The sequence below is a fragment of the Podarcis tiliguerta genome (genome assembly GCF_965153285.1).
Source record: "Podarcis tiliguerta genome assembly, chromosome: 14".
NCBI classification, from domain to species: Eukaryota; Metazoa; Chordata; class Lepidosauria; order Squamata; family Lacertidae; genus Podarcis; species Podarcis tiliguerta.
The window spans coordinates 39,088,215-39,115,549 of record NC_139547.1 but is presented as its reverse complement, the minus strand read 5'-3'; the positions used below and the strand labels follow the sequence as shown (position 1 = coordinate 39,115,549).

Below are 27,335 nucleotides of genomic sequence, written 5' to 3'. Positions count from 1 at the left end.
GAATTTCCTTGGTGAAATACGTTGGGGAGTGGTTATGGCTTTCTGTAAAATATAAATTAGTAGCAGATATGGGTGGTGCCATATTTCTGGAGAAGTTCCCATGGAAGTGCATATGACCCCTCCTTTAGTGACTTTTCAGAGTATTCATGCAGCATTTTAATTTCAGTCTACTTTAAATTTTTAATAGCTGTTTCTTACAGAGGTGTTGACTGCTTAAAGTGGTATAGTCATAATTTTAAATTGTTGATTTTGTATCTCTTATGACTGGTTTTATATGTTGCCTTGTGAGAACACTTATCCTGGAAGGCAGGATATAAATCTTATCATATAATATAAATAAATAGAAAAAGAAGAAGAGTTTGGATTTGATATCCTGCTTTATCACTACCTGAAGGAGTCTCAAAGCGGCTAACATTCTCCTTCCCCTTCCTCCCCCACATCAAAAACTCTGTGAGGTGAGTGGGGCAGAGAGACTTCAAAGAAGTGTGACTAGACCAAGGTCACCCAGCAGCTGCATGTGGAGGAGCGGAGACGCGAACCCGGTTCACCAGATTACGAGTCTACCGCTCTTAACCACTACACCACACTGGCAGACTTTGAGTGTTTTTAACAAATTATTTACTTATTAGTGAAGGTATACTGTAGAATACTGTATTAGGGGGTAATAGACTCTGTGCCTGAGCCCCCTTCTAATTCTTGGACCCAGCACAGATTCAATTCCTGGAATAGCCAGGCTTGCTAGTGAGGTAATGGCCACCAAGGGAACAAAGAAATTGGCTCTGTGCCCTCCCCCAACTTGCTAATACTTTGAAAGACAAAGGCCAGAGTTGAGGGTTGAGTTATGTGAGGTAGAAGGTAGAGGTTGCAGGCTGGGCAGTTGGGAGAGTCAGAACCATTCCTGTTTTATGCTGGAGTCCCAAGGCTGCAGCTACAGGAGGAGCCTTGGTTGCTAAAGCTGTGAGCCTCTCCATTCTAGGCACAGGTTGTATATATGTGCAAATAAGCCATATATCCTAAAGACACCACAATCTCCACTGTCCCTCATTCCAAGGAAACCGAACCCTGGGTAAGCTTCTGGAATCCCTGGAATCTTGCACCTCTCAGAGATCGGGGTGGCGTGTACTACAGTACTACCAGAAGTGGCCAGAATCAGGAAACCTGTATTCCTGTAGTTAGTCAATGTTTGCTTATTTGTGGTGCTTGCTGAGAAAACAACATGATTTCCCCCTCCCCCACGTGTGCATACAAACGTTATCTAGTGGTTTGTAGTCTACTTGCTGTAGGTGATATGGAACTACTTAAGCAAATATTCATAGGAGACTTCTGATTCTGAGCAGCCTTACTTGAACTCCTTTAGTTACTACTCTTTGACATCTGTAGTGAATTGGAAGGGAAGATAGACTTTGTCCAGGCTACTTTAACAAGCAGAACAGATGATTGCATAAATCCAGAAGCTTGTTTCCACATAGTATTTGCAACTAAAGGTTAATATTAACTAAACGTTAGGTCATTTTAATGATCATACCTGGATTGATTTTTTTGATTTAAATATATGCTTTTCTTTTTTTTTTAGCAGGTAGAGAGAATGAAAGAAAGGAAAGATGTCAGAATGTTGACCTCTGTGTGGCAGTATAATGGAAGGAAACATAACGGAAGACGTCTGTACTAGATCGTTTGGATGGCTTCAGCAACAAAATAACGATGCTAGACCATGGCTCTGGAAATTCTCTAACTGCTTTTCAGCTACTGAACAGAGTTTCCCTCCTAGTGCAAAAGCGGTAGGATTTTGGCATACATTTGCTGAGTTGAATGCTAGTACACCAGTGACCTATTGAAGGTGCTAAGTGTCCTGTTTGTGTCATCAAAGAGAGAAGGTGCAATGTATATTAAGATATACATATATTAAGATATATTAAGATATTTAATACTCTCCTAAGGGGTAGTTTCCTTCTATCCCAGAAACTGAGCATAAATGTGTCCTGCCCTATTAGAAGTGAGGAACCTTTTAACAACTCTTTACCTCACTTTCACAGCATCTGTTTTCCGCCATCAGTGCCCTTGTTCTTCAGGCAACTGTAATCAAATCTTCATTCTGTTCCGTTTCCTGTGTTAAAAAAAAAAATCTAAATTGGTTCAAAACCCAATAAATATGTAAAATGAATATATGAAGTTTGCCTTTGGCCTACATAATGTTAAACGCATGTGAGTTCCATACCCTCACAGGTTTTGTCTGTTGGAGCCGTAACCTGGTGCTATAAGACTAAATGTATCCTCTGATCTTCTTTATAATGGTTCTCTACCCCTCAGAACGAGTCCATGGAGAATAAGAAAGCTGCTGTGGATTTGAAGGATGCTCCATCCCCCCGCCATACTGCTTTGAAACAGTTCACAGCTGTCCCCCTTCCCAGTGATCACACCCTTCAGCAAAAGCAAATCCAACTTTCATCTGGTTCCAAAGTAAGCTGTTGTACTCATAACTCTGATTCTTCCGTTCATGCTCCTCAGCTACGTTTTGGTGGTAGTGGTGGCAGCAGCAGCAACAGTGGTGGTGGTAGCTTGATTCACCCTGGCACAGTATTAGACTCACAAGGCACCGGCACAATCACTTGTCAAATAGGGTCAGGGTTTGCCTATCGGTCTGCATCGTCATTCAAGAACGTTCCAACGCAAAGCGGCGTGGCAGGAGTGGCCAGTGACTTGTCTGGAGTGTGCCTGGAAAGCGATGTCTCTTCTTGCCCACATTTCCCCTGCTGTGGGAAGCTCCACTTCCAGTCCTGCCACAGCAACGTCCACAAACTGCACCCATTTCCTACCCATCAGAGCTGCACAACTTCGGGCTACTTCTCCTGTTCTGAATTCACAAGCGGGGCTGCGGGGCTTTTGGAGGAGCACGTTGCACAATCGGAGCGAACGCCTTGTGCTTGCGCCAACTCGCTGCACCTAAAAGTGGCACCTTCAGTTTGCTTAAAGGGCTCTCACTACTGCACTGAGTGTCTAACCAAGGTTTGTACCACACCATTTATAACATACTGTGTATACTGAAAATGTCAGCAGAGTATTTGGATGTTTTGTAGATTTAACCTGATATCTCTAGCCTTCCAATTAATATGCTGATTTAAACTGTATTTGGAATTGGGGTGGATGGTTGCCAGCTTCATAGAAATGTAAAACCCTCATTCTCTTTCGTCTCCTAATCCTGTTCCGTAGTTTCTTGAGGAGCAGCATACTGCATCTAACTGTTCTAGAATAATAAACTTAGTATTCCCTTTCGCTGGCACACAGCTTCAGTTCAGCTAAAGCTCCAAGCTGTGGTTAGATGCTACATCAGGAGTTGCCAGCCTGGTGCCCACGGATGACATGGCGCCCATGAAGGTTTCCAGTGTTGTCCCTGGGAAGGTGTCCTAGACTCTGAACTTTCTAATAATAATAATAATAATAATAATAATAATAATAATAATAATAATACTGTCTTTAGTCCTCCTAGAAAGGAAGTTAATGGGGTAAAATATGCAGGTACCTTGTTAGTGATTTTTGTGAAAGGGGAGTAATATAGCTACCCTCTATATTTGACGGGTGATCACTGCTTTTATTAGACAACAATAGCAGCAGTGTATGTGAAAGAGATCTCCATAATCAGGACCAGCAGGGCATAGCTGACATCCCATGGGAATTGTAAGGTTGTCATGGGTGGCTGTCGCTCTCATGTTGTGTTTTGCCACGCTCTCCACAGCAACCATTTTGTGTTACACCATGCCCACTCCATGACAGCCATTTTGTCACTGAAGCAAATGTGTTTTTCATCGTTCCCCCTGTTGAATTATTATTTGGCCCATCAAACAGATGCTAAGACAACAGCATATTTTTTTTTGGGGGGGGGGTTATTTTTTAAAGGTGAGTCATGTTTGTTACCTGAAACTCATGCCAAAGCAGAAGAAGTAACTCAAATCCTAAACTCGAGAATAAATGTTGAGGTTCTTTAATAAGTTCAGCCCTATCACATGGTTGCCAGCAAATGTTGCTTCTTCAGCGACAACTTTTTGGCACTTGGGCAACAAAGCCTTTTAAGAGGGAAAGCTTGCAATGTGTGATCACATGTTTATGTCTACCCAGGCCCAACCACAGTAGAGCAGGGTAGGGATTGGTTACCAGAAGCCTGTGCTGTGGGCACCCACAATCTCCCATTAATGTGAGATGCTATTTTAACTACAGATGTATTTACAGCACCATTTGGATTTGTCCCTTGAGTTAATGTGGCAGTCTTTTAGCCCGTTTTTTTCTCCTCTCTGCCCTGTCAGTGGTGGAGACTGAGCGGGATGTGCATTGGCCTAGATCCAGTAAAGCAATTACAGTATAGCCTTATGTCTCAGTCCTGCTCTGTTCTCAAGTTGTGCGCTTTCCCCTGGACTCCTTGCACCACAAGAAGCTACTTCAGAAACAGAAGATGGAGACTTGATTCCACCCCTTTTCAAAGTGAGGAAGCTTTCTCTCCCCCCCCCTTTTTTTTTTTAAAGTTGCCAACCCCCAGGGTATGTATGAAATGTATGAGCTTAACTTATATAGACCCTTGCAAAATCACAGCAGGTCTCCTTGTCCTGGAATGTAGGTCAGTTGACAGCATGCTGCATTTATGTCTCTTAGTGTGGTTAATAAGTGATGCTGAACATTTTCCCAGCAGCCATCCAGAGAGAGTTTGGTTGATGCAGCTAAAATATGGCCAAATACAGCTCCTCCAAATGTCCAAGCTGCACCTGTCTCCCTCCCAATATGTAATGGCTGCGGAACCAAAGGAGTAAGAAAAGAGAAGACTTTACTTTTGGCGAGCAGCTTTGGTCAGTTGCCACAGAAATACGGTAAATTGGCAGGTGTGCTTTTAAAAATGAATCATGGACTGTTTGATCTGTTTTAAGAGCGTTATCTCTTTTAAGTGTTGCCTTTTGGGGTTGTCCTTTTTCTCCCACAGATTCATCTTTTAATGGGTGTTAGTCATTATGGCTGCATGGGACTCAGAGGCAATTCCTAGTTACTGGAGAATAAAGGTGGAAGGGGGGCTGTTGAAATCCTATCCTGCTAATGGGCTTCCTGAAGGCACCTTGATGGTTATTTTGGGATGCTGGACTAGATCAGCCTTTTTCTTTTCTTTTTTCTAAATCCAGCAGGGCTTTTATTACATTTTTGGAAGTAGATGGGCAAAGTATCTCTGTCATTATCCTGTTAGCATATTATCTGTGGCTGTGATGTCATGGAATGTAGCCTACAGAATTGAGGCAGGGGTGGGGGAGGAGGCAAGAAGCCCAGTCAGCCAAACCAACCCATCCTTATTCACTGCTGTCACCAAGTGGCTATCCTTATTTATCTCTTAACAGCCCTTTAACCTTCTGGACTTTAAATAGCCCAGTCTACTCCCTGTGCTGGGTACACTGGTCTCATCCATTGCTGTTTGCATTGCATAGTGTGTGAGACAGAACTTTTGTTAAAACCTCAAAGTCTCAATTCTTCTGAATTCCTTTTGATGGTGAAATATCAGAAGCCTCACTATGGATTTTTTTTTTTAGTTCTGCTTATTGAAATTAAAGATCCCAGTTTGTCTCAGGTGGAGTGAAATGAAATTCCACCATGTAAGGCTCGGAAAGTGCCTTTATACTGGAGTGATTCCATTGGCCATAAAAAGTTTGCTCTGGAGTAAATGTAATGTGGACCACAGATGGGCTGATGTTTTAACTAATGGTATTGTGCTGAACATTTCCCCTGATATATCACTTAAACTAGATGGATTTAATCCATGGGTGGTTAACTTGTGGCCCTCCAGATGTGGTTAGATCAGGAACTTTGAAGAGCCCCTAAGCAGCATGGCCATTGGTCAAGGATTATGGGAGTTGTAGTCCAGCAACATCTGGAAAGCTAAAGGTTAGCCATCCTGACAGCTCTCTGTGTAATTAATCCCCCAGCTATAGCATTCTAACATCTGGCAAACTTGTGAAACTGCTGAAAATTCTAACAATAGCATATGACCACTTTCTATCTTTTCCAACTGTAGGATCTCCAGAGGTTGCTCTAACAGGCCAAGTGCTAGAAAATTTGCCTCCCATTGGAGTCTTTTGGGATATTGAAAACTGTTCTGTTCCTTCTGGCCGTTCAGCTGTGGCAGTGGTACAGCGAATTCGTGAAAAGTTCTTCAAAGGCCACAGAGAGGCAGAGTTCATTTGTGTGTGTGATATCAGTAAGGAGAGCAAAGAAGTTATTGAAGAACTGAACAACTGTCAGGTAAGCCTCTCTCCAGTTTAAAGTTTGACCTGGGGAAGCGAATATTTCCTGAAACTACAGAGTTGGAGGGAGGGTCTCATAAGCCAGGAATCTCAACTAGAGCACCCATGGCAGATGGCCATCAAACACAGGGGCAAAACTAGGCTTTATTTCATGTGGGTCAAAGACTCAGTTTGGCACACACACCCCCCACACATATTTGCATACACACGAACCCACAGGCTGGGACCCTCAGTTTCACCCCAGGTGTTTTATTGGGCCCTGTTGTATTTAGTATGAATGTTCCCTGTATTTTTTTAGGTGACAGTTGCACACATTAACGCAACAGCAAAGAATGCAGCTGATGACAAGCTCAGGCAGAGTCTTAGAAGATTTGCTGATACTCACGCCGCACCAGCCACTGTGGTCCTTGTATCAAGTATGTATAAACAGTGCTTTTAAAAAAAGAATAGGTTTTTGTCGTCGTTTGGTTGGTTTTTGCCCACATATAAGAACACATGCTCAGTTTCATTCAGATCGATGCACAAACTATCCTGATCACAGTAGTAATGTGTTCTGCACAACTTCTACGTAAAATTGTGCTCTGATCGGTGGGGATTTCCCCCCTGTTTTGCTTAAATGAGCATAATATTAAAACTATTCTGGGTTTTAATTTGTCTTGGTTTTACAGTCCATGCCAAGATGGTTGCATTGGCTCAAGTGGGACTATAGAGAACAAAGGAACGAGATGCAGTCATACCTTGGAAGTCAAACGGAATCTGTTCCGGAAGTCCGTTCGACTTCCAAAATGTTTGAAAACCAAAGCGTGGCTTCTGATTGGCTGCAGGAAGCTCCTGCAGCTAATCAGAAGCTGCGGAAACCCCATCAGATGTTTGGCTTCCAAAAATTGTTTGCAAACCGGAACAGTTTGCAGTGTTTGGGAGCCAAAACTTTTGGTAACTAAGCTTTTTTACTTCCAAGGTACAACTGTACTTGGAAACAGCTTTGGGCTTCTATCAAAGCCGATGAGTGCTGCATTGAAATAGCCATTAATGCTCCTTCAAGTTTCCAGGTTTAGGAAGAATACAGATTGCTGGGCCACAGTCAGTCATGGGGAACCTTCTAAGGGCCTTGTATCAGCAGTGGGTGGGGCCAAGGGCAAAAGTACCGTATTTTGCGCACCATAGGACGCACCTAGTTTTTTTGGGGGGCGGGGGGAATAAAGAAAAAATATTTTATTTCCCCCCCCCCCCAGGTGCAGGGCTGGAAGAACCAGGTCCGGGAACAGCGGGAAGGCGTGCTCCGCCTCCCCGCTGTCCCCCGAGCTTGTGGGGCTGGCGATGGGGAGAAGTGTGCTGAGCCCGGGACTGGAGGCAGCTCTGCACCGCCATCGGGAGCCGGGCGGGACTTCGCGCCCGGCTCCCTATGGCCGCGCAGAGCTGCGCTGAGCCAGGGACTGCAGGCAGCTCTGCGCAACCCTCGCAGCCTGTCTCCCGAGGGTTGCGCAGAGCTTCCTGAAGCCTGCATTCGCCCCATAGGACGTACACACATTTCCCCTTCGTTTTTGGAGTGGGAAAAGTGCATCCTATAGGGCGAAATATACGGTAAGTGGGGCCACATCTCTTACATAGGCTGGCTTTATTAGAACTCAAGGATGCATTCCAGCCAAGGAAAACTACTGGGAAAGGGTGCAAAGTGGGTCTGCAGAGACTCCCAAAAGCCATAGATTTGGATCTGGTGTGCTTCATTTGGCTCTTGGGTCTAAAAAAGTTTCCCTTGCCAGACTGAGCGCATCTCTGGAACATGGGCTACCTTGCTTCCAGCTTGCCGGTGGTGACTGGTGCTGCTTTCAGTTCTCTTCTGCTTGACCACCTCCTTGCAGTACATCCTGTGTCAGCGTGCATTGGAAAGTTTTTTTGCTCCTGCGGTTCCTGCATAAAGAAGCTCTAGGAGTAGCATCTCACAGAGACTTTCTTCCGAAGCTTATCATTGAGGAATGAAGTCATAAGGGGGAGAAAGGGAGGGGGGAAGGTGAAATTATACATATAATGCTGCTGAATGAAGATGCACTTTCCTGGGAACTCATTAATTCTGTAGCCTGGAAAATCTCCATGGACTTGGTTGAAACTACCTTTCTCACCCACTGCACACACACAGTAATGCAGGCTAATAGCGTCCTCTGTCGGGGCTTAACGCTGGGGAAGCAGATTCCCCTGGTCCTCCATACGGTAGTCAGATAACATATCAAGAGCCACAGGTTTCCCCACTCTGCTTTGCACTCTGGAGCACCACCTTCTCAGCCTGTCTGATGCATCTGTATCTTATTTCTCCTCAGTTCAGGATGTAATCTGAGCCATGCCTCAGTTGAGGAAGGAACACAAGTAACTAGCTGCCTTCTGAGTGTGTGTGAAGTCTGTTTCCTCCATGTTGAGTAACTACAGCCTCCCTTTAACTCATTCAGCGTTTGGGAACTGCCATTTTAAATGAGACAGTAGTAGAAATAATAACAGTCAGAAACTGCTGCCTCCTAGTGCAGCCCACAGTTGTTTGAGCACACAAAGCTGCCTTGTAGCGAGTCAGACAATGGGTCTCTCTAACCCAGTCATGTCTACTCTGACTGGCAGTGGCTCTCCAAGGCTCAGGTGGAGGTTTCCCCCAACCCTGCTGCTTGAGGCCCCTTTAACTCGAGCAGCCAGGGGACCTGTGTGCAAAACATATGCTTGGCCAATGATCTGTGGCCCTTCATATGAAGGTAGGCCACTGAAAGTTAACAGTGAAAAGAGCTGCTGTGAATTCCTGCCTTTGTCTTCTTTAAGTGTGAGCAAGTTTTTCTAAAGTCACACTTTACGGATGTCCACAAGAGACACCCTCTCATATTGTGTCCCCTTCCTGGCGTTCTCCCCACCCCATCCCCTTCCTCTCTTTCCCATCTTCCAAAGTGGAAGGAAAAGAGGCAGTCAAAGAGTGAGATAAATTTATTGCTGGCAGATTCCATTTTGGGGAAGGGGGGAGCGAGGAATAAACAAGCTACTGAATGAAAAAGATGGTGTTTTCCATTTACCAATGAGAGTCACAAAAATAGGTTCTCATTTTTAGTTCTGAATTATTCTGTGTGGCTGGGTCCTTATTTGTGGAGGCAGGCTGCCACCTGATTCTTGAAATGAAATTATCCTTGCAGGGGTTTGGTTTTTTTAACAGAGGCAAGGCAATGAATAGTAGCAACCAGGAAAGAAAACAGGGTCCCAGTATGGCTTTGTTGCCATATTGCAATATATTTTGATGTTCCTGAACAATTGATCTGCTGAGGCTTTTGGGGGGAAACACCCTATGAAAATGTGAACTTGTCAAAACCGTCTTCAGTCAATGATTTATTGTTGCTTTTGGGCTTATGTTTTTCAGCTGACGTTAACTTTGCACTAGAGCTCAGTGACTTGAGACACCGTCATGGTTTCCACATAATCTTGGTGCATAAAAATCAAGCTTCTGAGGCTCTCTTGCATCATGCTCACGAGCTCATCAGATTTGAGGAATTCATTTCAGATTTGCCTCCAAGATTGCCACTGAAAAAACCAGTAAGTGATTTTCCTCTCCGGTTTTTAGATGACTTGACTGGAGCACTAGCTTCCATTCAGCCAAAGTAATTGCATTTCTAGATGTGGCTTAGATTGGTCCTGGGTGTGATACACAAATCTTTTAACAACTCACGTGCCAGCAATACATGGTTAAACAGCTAACTCCTAGTTTCACAACAAGACTCTCCCATGCTCCAGTTGCATGTTAAAATTTCCTTTTAATGTATGCCAGCTTTGCTCTGGGAACAATAAGCATTATGTTGCTCAAAGTGAGCATAAAACTTAACTGTTTTGTGAACTCTCAGAATACAGAAGGAAGTGCAAAATTTGGGACTTCGGTTGCAGGTTTTCATGAAAAGTTGAAGTGCTCTTGATTTTGTGGAGAAGCTTGCAGTGATGTTGGTTTGCCCCCTCATTGCAGCAGGTGGCTTGGGTGCAACTGCAGGACTTTGTCCCCTCTCATATATTGCAGAGGAGGTGGGGACACTGGATGGATTTACATATGGAAGCAGACAGGAAGAAGAGGAGGGGTGTCGTACTCCTCCAATGTACATTAGGCAGCCACCATTTTAATTACCCAGTCATAGAATTGTAGATTTGGAAGAGACCCTGAGGGTCATCTACTCCAGCCCCCACCAATGCAGGAATCTCAGCTGGAATAGACTCATGGTCCACTGCCCTGGGACATGGGTGGACACCCAAAATGGATGCTACATTGCCCCAGGGCAGTTAAAAAGACAGAAGAGGAGACCCAGGCCAGCAGTGGTAGCTGGTAAATAGCCTGGCAATTAGTGGTGTTTGGCCAAAGCTTAATCTTTGGAGTCTTTATCGGCCCATGTTCCAAATTTTATTGACCACAAATAGTCCATAAGCTATGGTTTATCTGTGTTGCTGTTTCTTAATGATATAATACCAGCATACTTTGTCTTCAGCTATGATTCTACCCCCTAGTCTCCAGAAACCCACTAAAAAATAGCCGTTGTCTTTTAGGCATGCCATACCCTGCTATATGTTTACAACCTGCCAACAAACAGAGACAGCAAAAGTGTCTGCTACAGGCTCCGCCGTTTGTCAGACAATTGCGGAGGGAAAGTACTGACCATTTCCGGCAGCAGCGCCATCCTCCGCTTCTTAAATCAAGACAGCGCTGAGCGCGCTCAGAAGCGGATGGAGAACGAAGACGTCTTCGGCAACAGGATCGTCGTTTCTTTTACCCCTAAAAACAAGGAGCTTGCTGAAGCCAAGAATGCAAGCTCTACCGGAGCGGAAAAAGTGAAGTCGCCCAAAAAAGCGAACAAGAGCTCAAAGCTGTGCCTCGTGGGCAGGGACTCCACTGATCCATCAGCAAAAGCTGCTGTGGGAAAAGGCCCTCAGTTGCATGGCTCTGTTGCAAAGAACACCAGTGTGAAGAGCTTACAGGTAATAGCTCCATTAATTTAAAACTCTGAGGTGGGTGAGACATATTCAGCCTTAGAGGGGTTTTTTTTTAAAATCCACTAGTCTGCCCTACCCTTTGTCACCAGCCTCTCTGAAGTGTGTCCATCTAAGTCAAACCCAGAGCAGATCTATTGAAATGTGTGGACTTGTCAAGTTACAGTGGAAACCACACTTTTGGCCTTAGTGTCACATGCACTGCAGGCTCTGTCCCTCAAAATCTGCACACTGAACCCAGGTGTCCATAAATACGTTGTCCTTGCATTCTGATGAATGTGCAAAACCGCCCTGTTGCAGATGTTTCTGCTGAACTTGCAGGGGACACAACCAATGCCACGTGCAGTGTTTGGGTTTCTGCTTGCTGCATCCCAAGGTTCCACTAGCTGGTGCATAATAAGGAATTGTATTGTGCTTCCCATATTTAGATTCTACTTTTGCTGCTCAAACATCTGCACCAGCTGCCCACATGCTACTGGACCTGGTTCAAGGCTCTTGGGTCCAGGTTCCCTTAAAGGCTTGATCTCAGATAATCCAAGGGAGTGCTCTTAATTGTCCCATGTGTTACAGAGGCCTGACTGGCTTTGACCTGAATTCAGGCTTCTAATGTCGCTGGTCCCATGCAGAATATTTTTCCAACAGAGATTCGGCAGGCATGCTTGCATTTGATTTTCAGGCATGTCTTGAAGGTATTATTATTCTGACAGACCCTTGGAGCTGCTTACAGATTTTATTGGACAGTCATCTTAATGATTGTTTTGTATTGCTGAAGTTTTATGAGACGGTTGTTCTATAAATTTACACATAAATGATTTTCATTCATTTATGTAGCAAAATGTGTATGCTGTTTGTCAAAAATGAACAGCAACAACAACCTCTAAGCGGCTAACCAGAAATATAAAACATTCAAAGTCTTGATAAAACCAAGGAAGTCCAGGTATTTGAAAGCATTCAAAAGATGATTAAAATAAACAGTAGCTAAAAAGCAATAAATCACATCTAACTTCTACATGTCTGGATAAGTTGCCCAAACAAAAATGTTTTAAGCAAAAACTGAAGAGAGTATTGTGAAGGTGCCTGTCTGTCGTCAGTAGGCCAGGAATTCCAAAGTGTAGATGCTTCTTCTAAGGAATATTATTCTTAATATGAATTGAATTTATATACTGCCCTATACCTGCAGGTCTCATATTCATGTCTAAGTTGTGGGTTGCATTTAGCCTACCATAATCCCCTCTTGGGACGCGGGTGGCGCTGTGGGTAAAACCTCAGCGCCTAGGACTTGCCGATCGTCAGGTTGGCAGTTCGAATCCCTGCGGCGGGGTGCGCTCCCGCTGCTCGGTCCCAGCGCCTGCCAACCTAGCAGTTCGAAAGCACCCCCGGGTGCAAGTAGATAAATAGGGACCGCTTACTAGCGGGAAGGTAAACGGCGTTTCCGTGGGCTGCGCTGGCTCGCCAGATGCAGCTTGTCATGCTGGCCACGTGACCCGGAAGTGTCTTCGGACAGAGCTGGCCCCCGGCCTCTTAAGTGAGATGGGCGCACAACCCTAGAGTCGGACACGACTGGCCCGTACGGGCAGGGGTACGTTTACCTTTACCTTTAATCCCCTCTTGCTTGCTGACCTGCATAATTTTTTTCTTCAAGGAACTTTGCCGCATGGAGTCAAAGAATGTGAACATTACCGAGAATCACAAAGACCCACTAAAAGAGGACACTGCGTCATTGCAAAGTAACTCTAGTGCATCAAGTTCTACAGCCCTGGCAACCAAGAAAGCAGGAGCAGGAGACTCTGTTCACAAAAACAGTCTAAAGTATGTCAGGTGCAAGTTTGAATTTTGTAAAAAGCAAGAATCAAAATTGCAAGCTAATAAGGCCATTCTTCTTCATGCAGGAAAGATTCGCTGGCAGCCAGAAGCATCAGCAACTCCCCAGTAGAGAGAAAAGAGAAGGATGATGTATTCCAAGTTAGCTACCCATCTGCTTTCAGTATGCTCACAGCGTCAAGGCAGCTCAGTCCTGTGCTGATATCTCAAAGTCGCTGGTCCTCTAGGTAAGCATCTCTTGCAGTCCAAAGCTCTGACAAAAGCAGAAGACTCCTGGGCTCCAGTTTGGGAGATTTCTCTGAATTCTCCTTTGGAATGCTTGTGCAGGGATGAATCCACCCCTGACACTGAGGTCTGCAGGGAAGCTTGTCATAAGAGCCAGCCCAAGATGCTTGGGAAACTTAGATGGGTTTTAATCTTGTTTCTCAGTATGCACGTGTGTCTGCATATATATACCTGTCACCAGTGGATTAGTGCAGTGGTCTGAAGCCAAACTGAGGAACGTAGAAACTGGCTTATACTACATATAAGACCCATTGGTCCATATCACTTAGTACTGTCTACACTCCAGGAAGCCACTCTAGGGTTTCAGACAAGGGATATTCTTGGTGCTACCTGGAGATGCCTTGTGTATGCAAATTGCTCTACTACTGAGCTATGGCCCTTAAGCTTTCTCCTCTGCTTTCATCCCCTTGCTGTCCTCTTGAGTTGGCTAGTGGTTGATCCATTATCTGTCTGCACATGAAAGCAGAAGAGAGCAATCCCTGGTGTGTGAGGCAGGCATAGGCAAACTTGGCCCTCCAGATGTTTTGGGATTACAGCTCCCATGATCCCTGGCTAACAGAACCAGTGGTCAGGGATGATGGGAATTGTAGTCCCAAAACATCTGGAGGGCCGAGTTTGCCTATGCCTGGTGTGAGGAATTGAAAGGTCGCAGTGACTAACCTGGGATACCCATTTTTGTAACATGTGACTGGTGATGTTTGGAGACACTAGACCTTTTGTTTTTAAAAGTGAAAAAAGGATCTTTGCACAAGAATTTAAAGGTTGCTCTGTGTTTCTGTATTATGTGAATGTGACACTTCTTGACTTCATTTGTTCATTGAACAGATGTGTGTAACTCCAGTCCATGTGTTGCGAAATAGACCTGTTTGGGATTTTTTCCTGCTCACTGGAAGAGTACATGCTTTGCATGTCAATAGTCTCAAGTTCAGGTTCAATCCCTGAGACCCCCATCCGAAACCCTGGTGTAAAGACCTAGAGATGGGGTAGCCAGCATGGTGCCCTCTAAATACTGTTGCATTATGATTCTCGTCAACCACAGCCAAGATGGTCAACAGTCAGGGATAGTGGGAGCTACACTCCCAACATCATCTGGAGGGAGCCACGTTGGCTATCCCTGAGCCAGGAAGACCAAAAATCTGATTCTAGTATAACTAACTGGATTCGGCATTCGAGATATTTCATATCTCTTAAAGAAAAATTACCTTGCTCTTTGAATGCCTAAAGCGATTTCTCTCTCCTTGTGTGTGTTGTGTATAGTGGAATGAATAATTCTAGAACTCCCTTGCTTTCCTCCCTACTTCATTAGGAGTGTGTCCCCAAACCTCTCAAACAGATCTTCTCCACTCGCCTTCATCAATCACACTGGTAGCGGGGACTACCCAGATCCTTTTGCAAACGGAGCAGACATCCAGATTAGCAATATAGACTACAGACTGTCCAGAAAGGAGCTGCAGCAAACTTTGCAAGAAATCTTCTCTAAGCATGGCAAGGTAAACATCAGAGTTTACTTGCATTTGCCCTGTTTCGGATTTTGTGGATGCAGCTCAAGAGCAGAAACTCTTGTTCCTCATTGCAGATCATTTCAGAGCGGGTCGCATGTTAAAACAAATTGGCATAAACACAGAAATGGATGAACTACAACCATTGTGCCACCTGTGCTCTAGCCATTGTTCAGCTGGCTTTATTGTCTGCAGAGAACCAGAGCTCTGCAGTGTTGGAGAGGGTAGTTGGGGCTGATTGTGTCGATGATTCTGTACATACACAAGTATCATATGTCAATCCTGGTATTTGTGTGCTGATTTGATCTCTTATTTCAGGTAAAGACTGTGGAACTCAGTCCTCATACTGATTATCAGCTGAAGGCTATAGTGCAAATGGAGAATTTACAGGAAGCAATACGTGCTGTCAACTACCTTCATAGATACAAAATTGGCAGCAAGAGGATCCAGGTTTCGCTGGCTACAGGAGCTACCAATAAATCCCTGGCACTGGTTAGGTAATTTTAAAATAAGCTACAACATCTAACATGGCGTCTTTTGAAAGCTGAGGATTAGCTATGCATCAAATAGTTAGAATAGAGTCCCACATTTGAAGCATATAGATGGTAGACCGTGTTAGCATGAAGAATGCTCAGGGGCTTCACCGGTCTTCAAATAGTTACCTTAAATGAATGGAAGCATCTATCTGTTTTCTTTGTAGGTTGGGGCAGAATGGGGAAATAATGGATTCAAACCACAGCCAAGAATTCTAGGCTGGACATAAGCACAGGAACAGCTACTTTGAGAACTTAGTTCTGTTATTTTAGGTCAGGCATCCCCAAACTCAGCCCTCCAGATGTTTTGGGACTACAACTCCCATCATCCCTAGCTAACAGGATCAGTGGTCAGGGATGATGAGGATTGTAGTCCCAAAACATCTGGAGGGCCAAGTTTGGGGGTGCCTCTTTTAGGTGATCAACCCTTAAGGTGTAGGAAAGACTGGCTCACTTCTTGAGGTCACCTTAAAGTCAAGGATGCCAATTGTTGAAGTCCAACAATACCTGGAGAGTTCCTCACCTCTGCCTTTAAGTTATATACCAAAAGAGTATTCATTACTGGAGGTCAGGGTACGTTAAACACTTAAGAATTTTGAACAAGACTACCTCTCTCAGTTGGTGTATTGGCACTGGTAAAGAGTTAAACGCCTGCCTGGGCTATGTCAGCACTGTTTCTTTAAAAAAATATTCTGCTGGATCTAGTGTAAATGAAGAAAATAGTTCAGAATAAAATGATTTACCTTGCCTTTCCTAACACCAAATCACTTCCATTGGCAGTTCAGAAGCAATGTCCATTCTTCAAGATGCTCCAGCTTGTTGTCTGCCTCTTCTCAAGTTCACAGAGATCTACGAGAAAAAGTAGGTCTGAAAACGGCATGCCAAATTACTTAAGAAATCTGGTATATTCATAACTCACTACTTTTATGGTAGTAGTTTTAGAATGAGTTCTCTATACCAGGAGTAGGGCATGACCTCTCCTCCCCCACTTCCACTTCATTAAAGTTTCCAAATATTCTGGTTTTTTTAGGTTTGGACACAAGTTAAATGTATCAGACTTGTATAAAATAACAGACGTCGTAGCCATCCGCGATCAAGGCAATGGAAGACTTGTATGTCTTTTACCCAGTAGTCAAGCTAGACAGAGCCCTTTGGGGTCTTCACAGTCTCATGATGGCTCTTCAGCTAACTGTAGTCCTATCATATTTGAAGAACTGGAATATCATGAGCCCATTTGCAAGCAGCACTGCATTAATAAAGATTTCAGGTAAGAGGTGTTTTTCAGATCCTTCCATCTTTCTCTGTAAGTGAACTCTGGAATTGAAATTGGAGCATTTTTATATACTTTATATTCTGCCCTCCAGTGGTTCCTGGGGTAATACATAATAATATGTTGAGATACACAAATCAGTATGAGAAATGCAGCAACAGCAATATAAAATAGATTAGAATCTCAAGAAACTGAATATTTTCAGCCCAAACCATAAGTTTGGGGAAATGACCACATCTTAATCTGATGTCTTAAAACAGAGATCCAGCAGTCCCTAGCATTCTAGGGAGGAGGTTCCATATCTAAGCATTGTGGTTTAAAAAAACTTTGCAAGTGTTTGGGGTTGTTGGGTTTTTAAGGAAATATCTCTACAGAACTGTCTGGCATATATTACTCCTTTAATAGCTGTGAAGCATCATTATCTGTGGAGTTACATCAACTTCCTGAACTGTATAAGATCTTTGAAAGGTGGCAAATCCATGCCCATGTGGAAGAACCACTAATCTGCTTTGGTTATACCATAGCGATGACTCCAGTTTAGACTAGTAGCTGTTGGCTGCAAAAGTCCCTAAGACAAATCTTCCACAGTAGCAAATTGAGAGTGGCAGCTTTCCAAAACTCTGGGCTGTATATAATCCTTTATTGCCTTACCGCAGTATAAAACTGTTCAATATTTTCTTATTTCTCTAGCGAACATGACTTTGATCCTGACTCCTACAAAGTTCCCTTTGTGATTTTATCTCTTAAGACCTTTGCACCGCAAGTTCATAGCTTGTTGCAGACCCACGAGGGGACAGTGCCGTTACTGAGGTAAAATAAGGTTCCTTAGCCTTTGTTTGAATGTTCAGTAATGGGCTGGGTTAAATCCCCCCTTTTTTTCCCCCCGAAGTGAAAGGGGATCCTTGGATCGATTGCTCCACCAACTCCCTCCACTAGGCAAGTTAGAAATGGTTCATCACTAAGAGAAAGCACCTCCTCCAGGCCCCGTTCCACTTGAGTGTCTCTGTAGTTAAGATTCTGAGCTCTCTTAAGCATAATAATATATATACATTTTAAAAAAAAATCCAAATTCAAGATTAAATAATTAAGTATTAAATATTAAAACACGCCAAAAGTCAGGTCCATCTGCTTTGTGACCCCCAATAGTGCTGGTCACAGGTGAGAGGTGAAATTCTGTGCAGAACAAAAAAGCCATCCTCCCTTTAGGCTACTTGGAATCATTCTCATTGCTTTACCCCTCCTCCCCTTCATTGGTTTTCTCTGACTCCTCACATTGAGGGTTACCCTGGTTGCTGAAGGGGCTCCGAGCGACAAGAGAAGTCTGTATTAAATGCTGGCTGTATTTGGACAATTGCATTCTGCAGAGATGCTATCTTCCAAAGACGTGTTCTGAATTCTGCTCTTGCACAATACAAATACATAACCGCAGAGCACATACTGCCTAGTTCAGAACAATCTGAATATTAATATTTGTCTTCAGCATGTAAGAAACTGCAGATAACTAATTTTGAATTGCCGCCTATCTTTACATTTTCTTTCTTACCTCTGATCTGCAGATACTTTCCTCTTGGCTAAGTTTCTGGTAGTGTCCTTTATTCCATGCTTGTGCCCTTTCTTTCCTCCCTCTCTTGCCATCCACACTGCTCCCTTCAGTTGTTTTAAGGAGTGTTTGAGAATACACGTTTCGATTTCTAGATGTATCCTATGTGCCACAGAGCCTCAATGCCCTTTGTAGGAATTGCTGTTGTAATTCACTGTAGCTGAGCAGTGTATGTGTTGTTGAATTCTAACACACAAGGATGTGTGCTTGTGGTCTTGAGATCAAGACTCTTATGGGAGGTCAAGCATGCAGACAGAGGCATTCGATGTTACTTATCTAAAGCTCAGTTGGTTTAGTGTCAGAGGACTTCATCTGGTGGCAAGAAGTGAAATGAGGAGGGCAACCAAAATGGTCAAAGGCCTGGAAACGATGCCTTATGAGGAACGGCTAAGGGAGCTGGGCATGTTTAGCCTGGAGAAGAGGAGGTTAAGGGGTGATATGATAGCCATGTTCAAATATATAAAAGGATGTCACATAGAGGAGGGAGAAAGGTTGTTTTCTGCTGCTCCAGAGAAGCGGACACGGAGCAATGGATCCAAACTACAAGAAAGAAGATTCCACCTAAACATTAGGAAGAACTTCCTGACAGTAAGAGCTGTTCGACAGTGGAATTTGCTGCCAAGGAGTGTGGTGGAGTCTCCTTCTTTGGAGGTCTTTAAGCAGGGGCTTGACAACCATATGTCAGGAGTGCTCTGATGGTGTTTCCTGCTTGGCAGGGGGTTGGACTCAATGGCCCTTGTGGTCTCTTCCAACTCTATGATTGTATGATTCTATGATTCATCCATTTCATGGACATGCATCCCGTGAATGCTGCAAAATCACACAAGCTGGCTTTTTCAAGTAATGAATCATGCAAAAACTCCCAAGTTTTTGGATCCCTGGCATCTCCAAGGAATCATAGCAATGTCCCCTGTCTGAAACCTTGGAGAGCGCCTGCCAGTCAGTGGAGACAATACCAACCTAGATAGACTACTCTCTTGACTTTCCTAAGTGTGCAGCAACTGTCTTTGTGATCCTTAGGTAATAAAATGCATAGCACCATCTGCTGACCTGCAGCAACTCTGCAACAGTTTTTCCAGACCCATGTCTTCAGTTCCAAATTCCTAGATTGCTGTTGGGTAGTCAGCTGTAGGTTGCGTCAAATTAAGGTCATGACAGCAAGTCACCTTTAATATGAACCTGCTTTTCTTACTTGCAGCGTAAACAGAGACTTGCTAATGCTTGTTTGCATCTGTTTTGCTACAAGATTGACCAAAGGTTTCTTAACAAGCAAGCAGTCTCGTCTAACGCTTTTTATATTATGTTGGTCTCAATTGCAGCTTTCCTGACTGCTATGCTTCAGAATTCAGCAATCTGCAAATGGTGCAGGAAGGCCAGGGGGGTGTTCCTCTGGAGCATCTCATCACTTGCGTCCCTGGTGTGAATATTGCCACTGCACAAAACGGCATCAAAGTTGTCAAGTGGATTCATAACAAGCCACCGCCTCCCACTGCAGGTGCATATTTCACTCTCTTATGCATCAGTCTTTTTGTGTTAGTTTCTTGCTTCTAACATCAGTAGCGTGCAAATAAATCTGTTCCTTTGTGTGATTGATTTGCTTGGGAACTTGTGGTCCTCCAGATCTTGCTGGGTTACAACTCCTGTCATCGCTAGCTAATGACCATGCTGGTGGGGGCTGGTGGGAGTTGGGAGTCCAGCAGCTTTGGGAGGGTCACAGGTTCCCTATTCCTGACATAGGATATAACCTAGAATTTAGATACGGGATAACCAGCACGATGCCTGCGTGCACCAGTATGTTGCCAGAGGGCTGCCGCAGTGCCTCCCAGGCTATCTGCTGCACCAGATTATAAGAAAAGAGGATGAAAATGCTCTCTCTGTGCCCCTCCAGTTGCTAACAGTTCCTTAATAAGTCTTTGCTAAACATGCCCACTTCCATGATGGGGCAACAGCAGGGCTTTGAATTGGCTGGACAGGGGAGAGGAGGATCGTTGTTGACTGAGCTATGCATGTATGTGCATGGAGTAGACAAGAAAAGAAGGAAATATGGAGTGATTTCTTTGGCGGGGATACACAAAGTGGGGTGGGTGGAGCCTTGAGGGGAGCAAAAAGAGGACAGGTATGATCATGGCAGGAAGAGAGGATGAGAACTGTATTTGATGGATGGGGTGTGGGAGGCATGTATGGTACCAAGGGGAGGTGGAAGTATTCATGAAAGAGATTGGGGGTGTGAGGGGTTTTTTTAAAGAGATGACTTGCTGCCTTCTGGGTGTTCTGTTGGACAGATGAGTGGTTTTGATTCTAGGGTTCAGATTATGACTTCCATTCAGTTCTTTGAGCAAGCTTTGCCTTTCAAATGACCATTCAGCTTGCAACAAAAATAGTAGCTGTGTGTTCTGGAATTCAGACCCCAGTTCTGTGGGGGAAGGAAAATTCCAACTAAATGCCTGAAACCCCTTTTGGACATACCAAGTTTGTCTCTCTGGAATTCCAGCCACAGTTCATATTTTTGCCTTGTTGTGACACGAGCTTGTCGTCAGATAAGTGGCCTTTTGCTTTTGGTCACTTTGTAATTAGTTTTTAGTCTGTGGAGACATGATACTTCCCCCAAATCCATGGTGTTCCTGTTCCTGATTTACTGCTAATTTTGCCTGTAGTTTTCTTTGTACGTATTGCATTTATGTCCCTTACCTCCTAAGTCAGAGAGTTCTTGTTGTTGTGTCCCGTCCCCCCCATTTTTAGAGCCATGGATTCTCCGTTCTACAAGCCCTGTGGGCAACCCACAACTTATTCAGTTCAGCAGAGAAGTGATTGATCTCCTTAAAAACCAGCCGTCGTGTATCATGCCTGTCAGTAAATTCATCCCAACATACCATCACCATTTTGCAAAGCAATGTCGTGTGTCTGACTATGGGTGTTCCAAGTTAATGGAGTTGCTGGAAGCGGTGCCTCATGTGTTGCAGGTGAGTTCAGTCTCAATTTTATTGAAGTGCATGTTTCCATGAGTGACGAGTGTCAGTTCACATAAAAGGCTAGCTTTAACTGCAGTAAAAATCCTCATTTTGAAGTTAAGGGTGGTGTGTCAGGATAACAGCAGTGAAGAAGAGTTCTTTGGTGCCTTCCACAGCCTCCAGGGATATTGTAGATCCCCTCTTTAAGAAGCTGGTGTTGAAATTTAATTTACACAGGACAAGCAAGGTCCTGCTTTCACATTGCCGATTGTTTGGAAGGGATTCTCTTACCCTTAACCTTTTGGTATGTAGCTTTACTGCTGTGACCCAGGACATCAAGGGCATTTGCATCTGGTCCAGGTTGCATGCCAGAAGATGATATTGGCAGCTCTATTCCAATATGTATCCTATGTTGGGTATTGCCCACCACCTGGAAACCTTTCCCATCGCCTCACCTTGCCAGTTGTCTTCTCAAGCTGCTTAATGGCTGTTTAAGTTAACAGGGCACCAGCCCTGTCTGGTACCCTCCACACATCGTTGGGCTCCCAGCTCCCATCACCCTTGGCCAGAATGGCTTATGGTCAGCCTGTAGCCCAAAACACATGTGTCATGAACTGGTTGGGCACAGAGAAATGGTCAGAGGAACCTGCTGGGGAACCTTCGAGGGAAGAAGGCTCAGAGCCTGGGGAGTGGTGGTGGGACATTGAAGAGGGAGAAGACTGGGAAGAGGAGGGCAAGAGGTAACAGGGATTCAGCCCTTGAGCCATGTGTTAGACCCCCTTGTTTTAAATAAGCAAGCCTTTTGCCAATACCTGCCACTGTTTGTTAATATTAATTTGACTTCTTACCTGTCCCAGAGGGGTTCCTACAATGTAAAAATACAGTGCCAAGTTTGACTGCAAGAGTTGCTTTACTGGACAATGTGGAGATCCAGGGAAATGTCATTACTGGTGTGAAGAAGCAATCGGGGCTAAGCTTGGTGTGCAGATACTTATTCTCATGGCATGCGGCTGCAAATAAGCTCAAATGCAGCAGTGTTTTGACTGTGGGAGTCACATACTTCATCTAAAATGTGGTGTCTTTTTCCTTCCAGATTCTCGGGATAGGCACCAAGCGTTTGTTAACCTTAACGCATAGGGCCCAAGTGAAGCGATTTACTCAAGACCTGTTTAAGCTTCTCAAGTCCCAGGCCAGCAAGCAAGTGGTTGTGAGGGAGTTCTTTCAAGCTTATCATTGGTACGTAAAGAGAACTGTGGCCTTTGCATAGCCTGCGTTTACACATTGACACTTCAAAGCTTTTTTTAAAATGAAAGGGGAAGGAGCAGCTTTCTCCTTTCCAAAGTCAGAATCTGAGGAGCAGAAACAAAAGCCAAGTTGAGAAGGAAGGATGTGGGTGGGGGGGTAAAAAATGGCTGATGTTAAATCTTATGAAGTTGGCCAATCCTCAAGGCAGGCAGGATGATGCACTTGGTGGTTTGCTGTGTGGATTCAGGGGGCACACAAACTTTGGCTAGTTAACCACGACCTACTCTTCCCTTCCTGGGTCCTCTGGTATGTTTAAAGAATGCCTAGGAATGGGGCACGATTTTCCCTTGCACTAAAGTTTTCCGAAAGTTCTGTTAGAAACTTGCAATAGAGAAGGAGAAATCTTGAGAACTTTCTGATCGAAAGTCTGAAATGTCTAGAGAAACACTTAATGATACCGATTTTTAAACACCACCAATGCCAGGGCCTGCTCCTAAGTTTTACTCAAAGTAGACCCATTGACATTGATGAACGTACTCATCTTCATTAACTTCAGTGGGTCTAATTCTGAGTTGAACACTTCCCGTTGCCTCTCGTATTATTCATATCTTCATGTGGAAGCAATGGAAAAGGTGCTGGATTGTGCCTTTTTCTGTTCTCGTTTACCCTAAATAGCTTTAATGTGAATTCACTTCTTTCCATCCCATTATCTAGGTGCTTCTCAAAAGACTGGGACGTGACTGAATACGGAGTGTGTGAGTTGGTGGACCTCATATCAGAAATTCCAGACACAACAATCTGTTTGTCTATGCAAGATAATGAGATGGTAATTTGTATCCCCAAAAGAGGTACATCCTCATTTTAGGAACTTAACCCTCTTCCTTTTTTTTTTTTTTTTTTAACACACAGGTCAGACTATAGTTGGTGCCCTGGTGACAGGTATACTTTTGGCTTTTTTGTGAATGAATTGAAGTTTATGGTGAGCAGCAGGTAGAGACTTGGAGCTGTGTTTTGATTGGGGAATTCATATACAGTGGTGCCTCGCAAGACGAAATTAATTCGTTCCGCAAGTCTCTTCGTCTAGCTTTTTTTTGTCTTGCGAAGCAACCCTATTAGTGGATTAGCGCTATTAGCGGTTTAGCGGCTATTAAAGGCTTAAGGGATTAGCGGATTAGCTGCTAAAAGGCTATTAGCGGTTTAGCGGCTTAGAAAAAGGGGGTGGGGAGCGGAAAAAAATCTCAAAACTCGCAAGACATTTTTGTCTTGCGAAGCAAGCCCATAGGGAAATTCGTCCTGCGAAGCGCATTGAAAAACGGAAAACCCTTTCGTCTAGCGGGTTTTCCATCTTGCGAGGCATTCGTCTTGCGGGGCACCACTGTATCCTTTTATTTAAAGAAAAGATCACAAGGTAGTTTACATGTAAATACAAACAGAACAGAATGCAATTTAAACAAAAGATTGATATCCAAACTCTCTAAAAAGCTGCAGAGAATGAAGAGCATTTTTGCATGACACCTAAAGAACATAAAGAGCCTCCCTGGCCAAGGGTTCTATTCCCACGGGTGCCTTGAGCCTTCAGAGTAAAGATGCTTATGACCTGATGCAAAATAAAAGTTATATATTGCTGTCATTCTGTTTCATACCTCCTTTCACCATTAAGTCCCAGGACAGGTTGTAGCAATTTGAAAACAAAGTGTTAGAAGTCAATTTTGAAAAATGATAATAATCAGTTCCTAAAAATTCAGAATGTGTCTTGAGAAGCATAGTGGCCAAGCACCACTCTGCCCACCTATGATTCCCAGCCACTGGTTTTCAGAGATATAACGCTTCTGACCGTGGAGGTGAAGCAGAGCGAACTGTGGCTAGTAGCTGCTGTGTTCTGGAGAGCGCTCCTTTAAACTAGCAGTTGAGCTGGAATAGAAGCCTTGTTGCTGGGAGGGTGCTAAAGTATTGGTCTTGTTGCTTTTACTTTCCCTTAGTTTTGCATCTCTTCTCTCGTTTTCAGAACGTACCAAGGAAGAAGTTGAAAGGACAAAGCAGTTCTCCAAGGAGGCAGTGGACTTGTTGCGCCACCAGCCTTATTTTCGCATGCCTTTCAATAAATTTATCCCATTCTATCACCACCACTTTGGGCGCCAGTGCAGACTTGCCTATTACGGATTTACCAAACTACTTGAACTCTTCGAAGCCATACCAGATGTCCTGCAGGTAGGATCCAGATACTCTGGCGTCCTCTTGATTCCACACCAAATAACCTTTCTAGCCTTATTGAGTTGTGCTCGGTGTATGGAGGAAACTCTGGTTGCCTGTAGAACTGAGCCTTGTTTTTAGAGTGATTACTGGGTGCTATTGCACTTACATGGGCAAACTTTGGAAGTAAACCTCTTCTTTTTAAAAAGCCATTCAGTTGTTTGTGTTAACAATTGGCGGGGAAAACTTATTAATTAATGGTATTAAAATTCATGGTATTTCAACACCTCCTGGAAAGAATTACAAGTGGGGGGGGGGGAGCCATCATATTGCTAATACAGTCAAACCTCATTCTGTGTCCGCCTCCGCTTGCGTCTGCTTTGGCGAACGTCCATGGCAAACTCGGAAGTACCGGAACGGGTTACTTCCGGGTTCACCGCATGCGCAAAAGCGGTGCTTCAATGTGCATCATTTTTGGGTTGCGGCGGGGCCTCCAGAATGGATCCCTGCCGTAACCCGAGGTTCCACTGTACTCCATTTGTGCATTGTAAGTACTGCCTTCCCCAGCCCCCGCCTAAATAATTCCATTAACCAAGCTGACTTCTACCTTCAGGTGCTGGAATGCGGTGAAGAGAAAATCCTTGCACTAACAGATGCGGAAAAGGTCAAAGCTTTAGCTGCCCAGTTTGTTAAATTGCTCCGATCTCAGAGAGACAAATGCCTTATGATGGCAGATGTGCTCACAGAATACGCTAAAACATTTGGCTACCCGTTGCGTCTCCAGGACTACGATGTTGGCTCTGTTCCAGCTCTGATGCAGAAACTTTGCCATGCTATCAAGGTATATTTTAGCACGACGTGTAAGAAAAACAACTTGGCATGACAAATGTAGATTTGGTGGGGACTGAGGGAGGGGCGTAGAGGGGGAGAGTGTTGCTCATATACATGATGAAAAGTAATACCAAGATCTTAAATGACTGGTCCTTCTCTCTGCGTAAAGTACAGCGTAAACAATATGGATGGTGTGTGTTTTTTTAAAGAACTCGTGTTCGTTTTCAGTCTAATTGGATCACTAGAGGAACCCAAGAATTTCAATTAGAATAAGTTACTAATAGATTCCCCCTGTCCCTGCCGGAAATGATCACAGCCTCAGGGGCACACAGCAGAATGGAAGATTAAGTGACAGGAAGCTGATGCTTTGTCAAAAGCTATAAGATTCTTGGGTTTCTCTGAGATTCTTGGGTTTTGGTTAATCCGTTAAAAAAGCCATTGGTTGCAGCAGATTTTATAGACAAAGCTACTTCGATATGATTTGTAGCTACACGTTCTTCCAAGGAGGGCTGGGGGTTATGTTGGAAGCAGCCGGAGGTGTCCAGAGAAAAGGGCCTTTTCGGCAGTGGCACCCTGATTATGGGAACCCTGGCTTGCTGGGAACAAAGTTATGGTCCTTTCTGTGCCAGGTGAAGATTTCTCATTTTAAGATCATTCTAAGTTCTTCACATCTTTTAGTTCTGCTTTGTTAATGTGTGATTCACTCTGGTTGTTCTTCGTTTAGTTTTTTTCCTTCTACTGTGGTTTTGCTGTTTCAATTTAATGCTCTTGTCTGCCTTTTATGGGATTTTTTATTTTTATTGTTAGCCACCCAGGGGACATTGTTAATTGGGTTATATATAGGTGATGTAAATAAAACAGTGTGCAGAACGCTTCTTAAAGCTGACTGCTAAACAGAAGGTCCCTTCTTAAAGCTGCAGTGTGTTAGCAGCTTTTGCCTTGCGCATCGGTGTAACTGGATTTCCCCACCCACCACCATTTTTATTCAAACTCCTCCAGGTCGTTGATGTAGAATCTGGTAAACAGCTCCAGCTTATAAATAAAAAGTCTCTCCGGACCTTGGCTACCCAGCTTCTGGTGCTTCTGATGACCTTGGATGAAACCAACTTTGTTTCTGTTGAAGAGCTTAAAAGGCATTATGAAACCACCCAGGGCGCTCTCCTGAATCCATGTGAATATGGCTTCGTGACGTTTACTGAACTCCTGATGAGCGTGCCTTATCTCACGGAGGTAAGGGAGAAGATGGCTTGGCTCCTAATGCCCAGCGTAGCACCTGTTTGCTATGCTGGGCTCTGTTTTCCTTTCTTCATGAACGCAGAAGCATAGCATGGGTTGCCTGTGCCCGGGGTGGGCAAACCACCAATGCCGCAGGAGTATTCCTGCCACTGAAGTGAAGCTGGGCCATGCTGTGTGGGGAGCCCTACCAGCTGACATAGCCCTTGGAAGGCAAATCCTCCCGGCGTCCGTGGAGTGTTGGGCTGTGGTGGGGTTGCCCCTTAACCACCTCTCTCCATCCATGACCGCTCACCATAGGCCTGGGCTGCTCCGCTGCCTTTGCCAGGGTGGGGCAGGGATCCCCACGGAAGCTGGCACCTGTGGGGGGGGGGGTGCCTGGTTGCACTCTCTCAGAAATTTGTGCCTGGGGCCACAGCTTCGTCCCCATGCTACACCACTGTTCTTGGGTCACATCTGCACTGTAAGCTTAAAGCACTATGATACTACTATAACAGCCACTGCTTCCTCCAAGGAATCCTGGGAACTGTAGTTTCCTCTCATAGAGCTACAACTGAGTGGTTTAACAATCAGGCTCTCTTCCTAGGGAACTCTGAATTGTAGCTCTGCGGAGGCAGTAGGGGGAGTCTCTTAATCA

General features: G+C 44.4%; 1 protein-coding gene across 9 annotated transcripts in view; it reads left to right on the top strand.

Annotated features, from left to right (window-relative positions):
* The window catches only part of MARF1 (meiosis regulator and mRNA stability factor 1), a 37,345-nt gene that overhangs the window by 1,455 nt on the left and 8,555 nt on the right, over positions 1-27,335 (top strand). Inside the window, exons 2-22 of one of the 9 annotated variants that reach the window (XM_083413319.1) lie at positions 1,574-1,778; positions 2,308-3,003; positions 4,676-4,829; positions 6,035-6,261; positions 6,562-6,679; positions 9,640-9,812; positions 10,803-11,231; positions 12,886-13,052; positions 13,133-13,291; positions 14,656-14,839; positions 15,167-15,345; positions 16,162-16,242; positions 16,412-16,648; positions 17,342-17,461; positions 19,571-19,746; positions 20,991-21,211; positions 22,293-22,435; positions 23,159-23,292; positions 24,450-24,652; positions 25,248-25,475; positions 26,465-26,695. In XM_083413319.1, the coding sequence (XP_083269445.1) occupies positions 1,635-1,778; positions 2,308-3,003; positions 4,676-4,829; positions 6,035-6,261; positions 6,562-6,679; positions 9,640-9,812; positions 10,803-11,231; positions 12,886-13,052; positions 13,133-13,291; positions 14,656-14,839; positions 15,167-15,345; positions 16,162-16,242; positions 16,412-16,648; positions 17,342-17,461; positions 19,571-19,746; positions 20,991-21,211; positions 22,293-22,435; positions 23,159-23,292; positions 24,450-24,652; positions 25,248-25,475; positions 26,465-26,695 (4,404 nt within the window). In that variant the 5' untranslated portion in view covers positions 1,574-1,634. Of the gene's footprint in view, positions 1-1,573; positions 1,779-2,307; positions 3,004-4,672; positions 4,863-6,034; positions 6,262-6,561; positions 6,680-9,639; positions 9,813-10,802; positions 11,232-12,885; positions 13,053-13,132; positions 13,292-14,655; positions 14,840-15,166; positions 15,346-16,161; positions 16,243-16,411; positions 16,649-17,341; positions 17,462-19,570; positions 19,747-20,990; positions 21,212-22,292; positions 22,436-23,158; positions 23,293-24,449; positions 24,653-25,247; positions 25,476-26,464; positions 26,696-27,335 lie in introns of all 9 variants that reach the window. The other 8 variants (XM_083413317.1, XM_083413318.1, XM_083413316.1 and 5 more) reach the window with 8 other exon arrangements.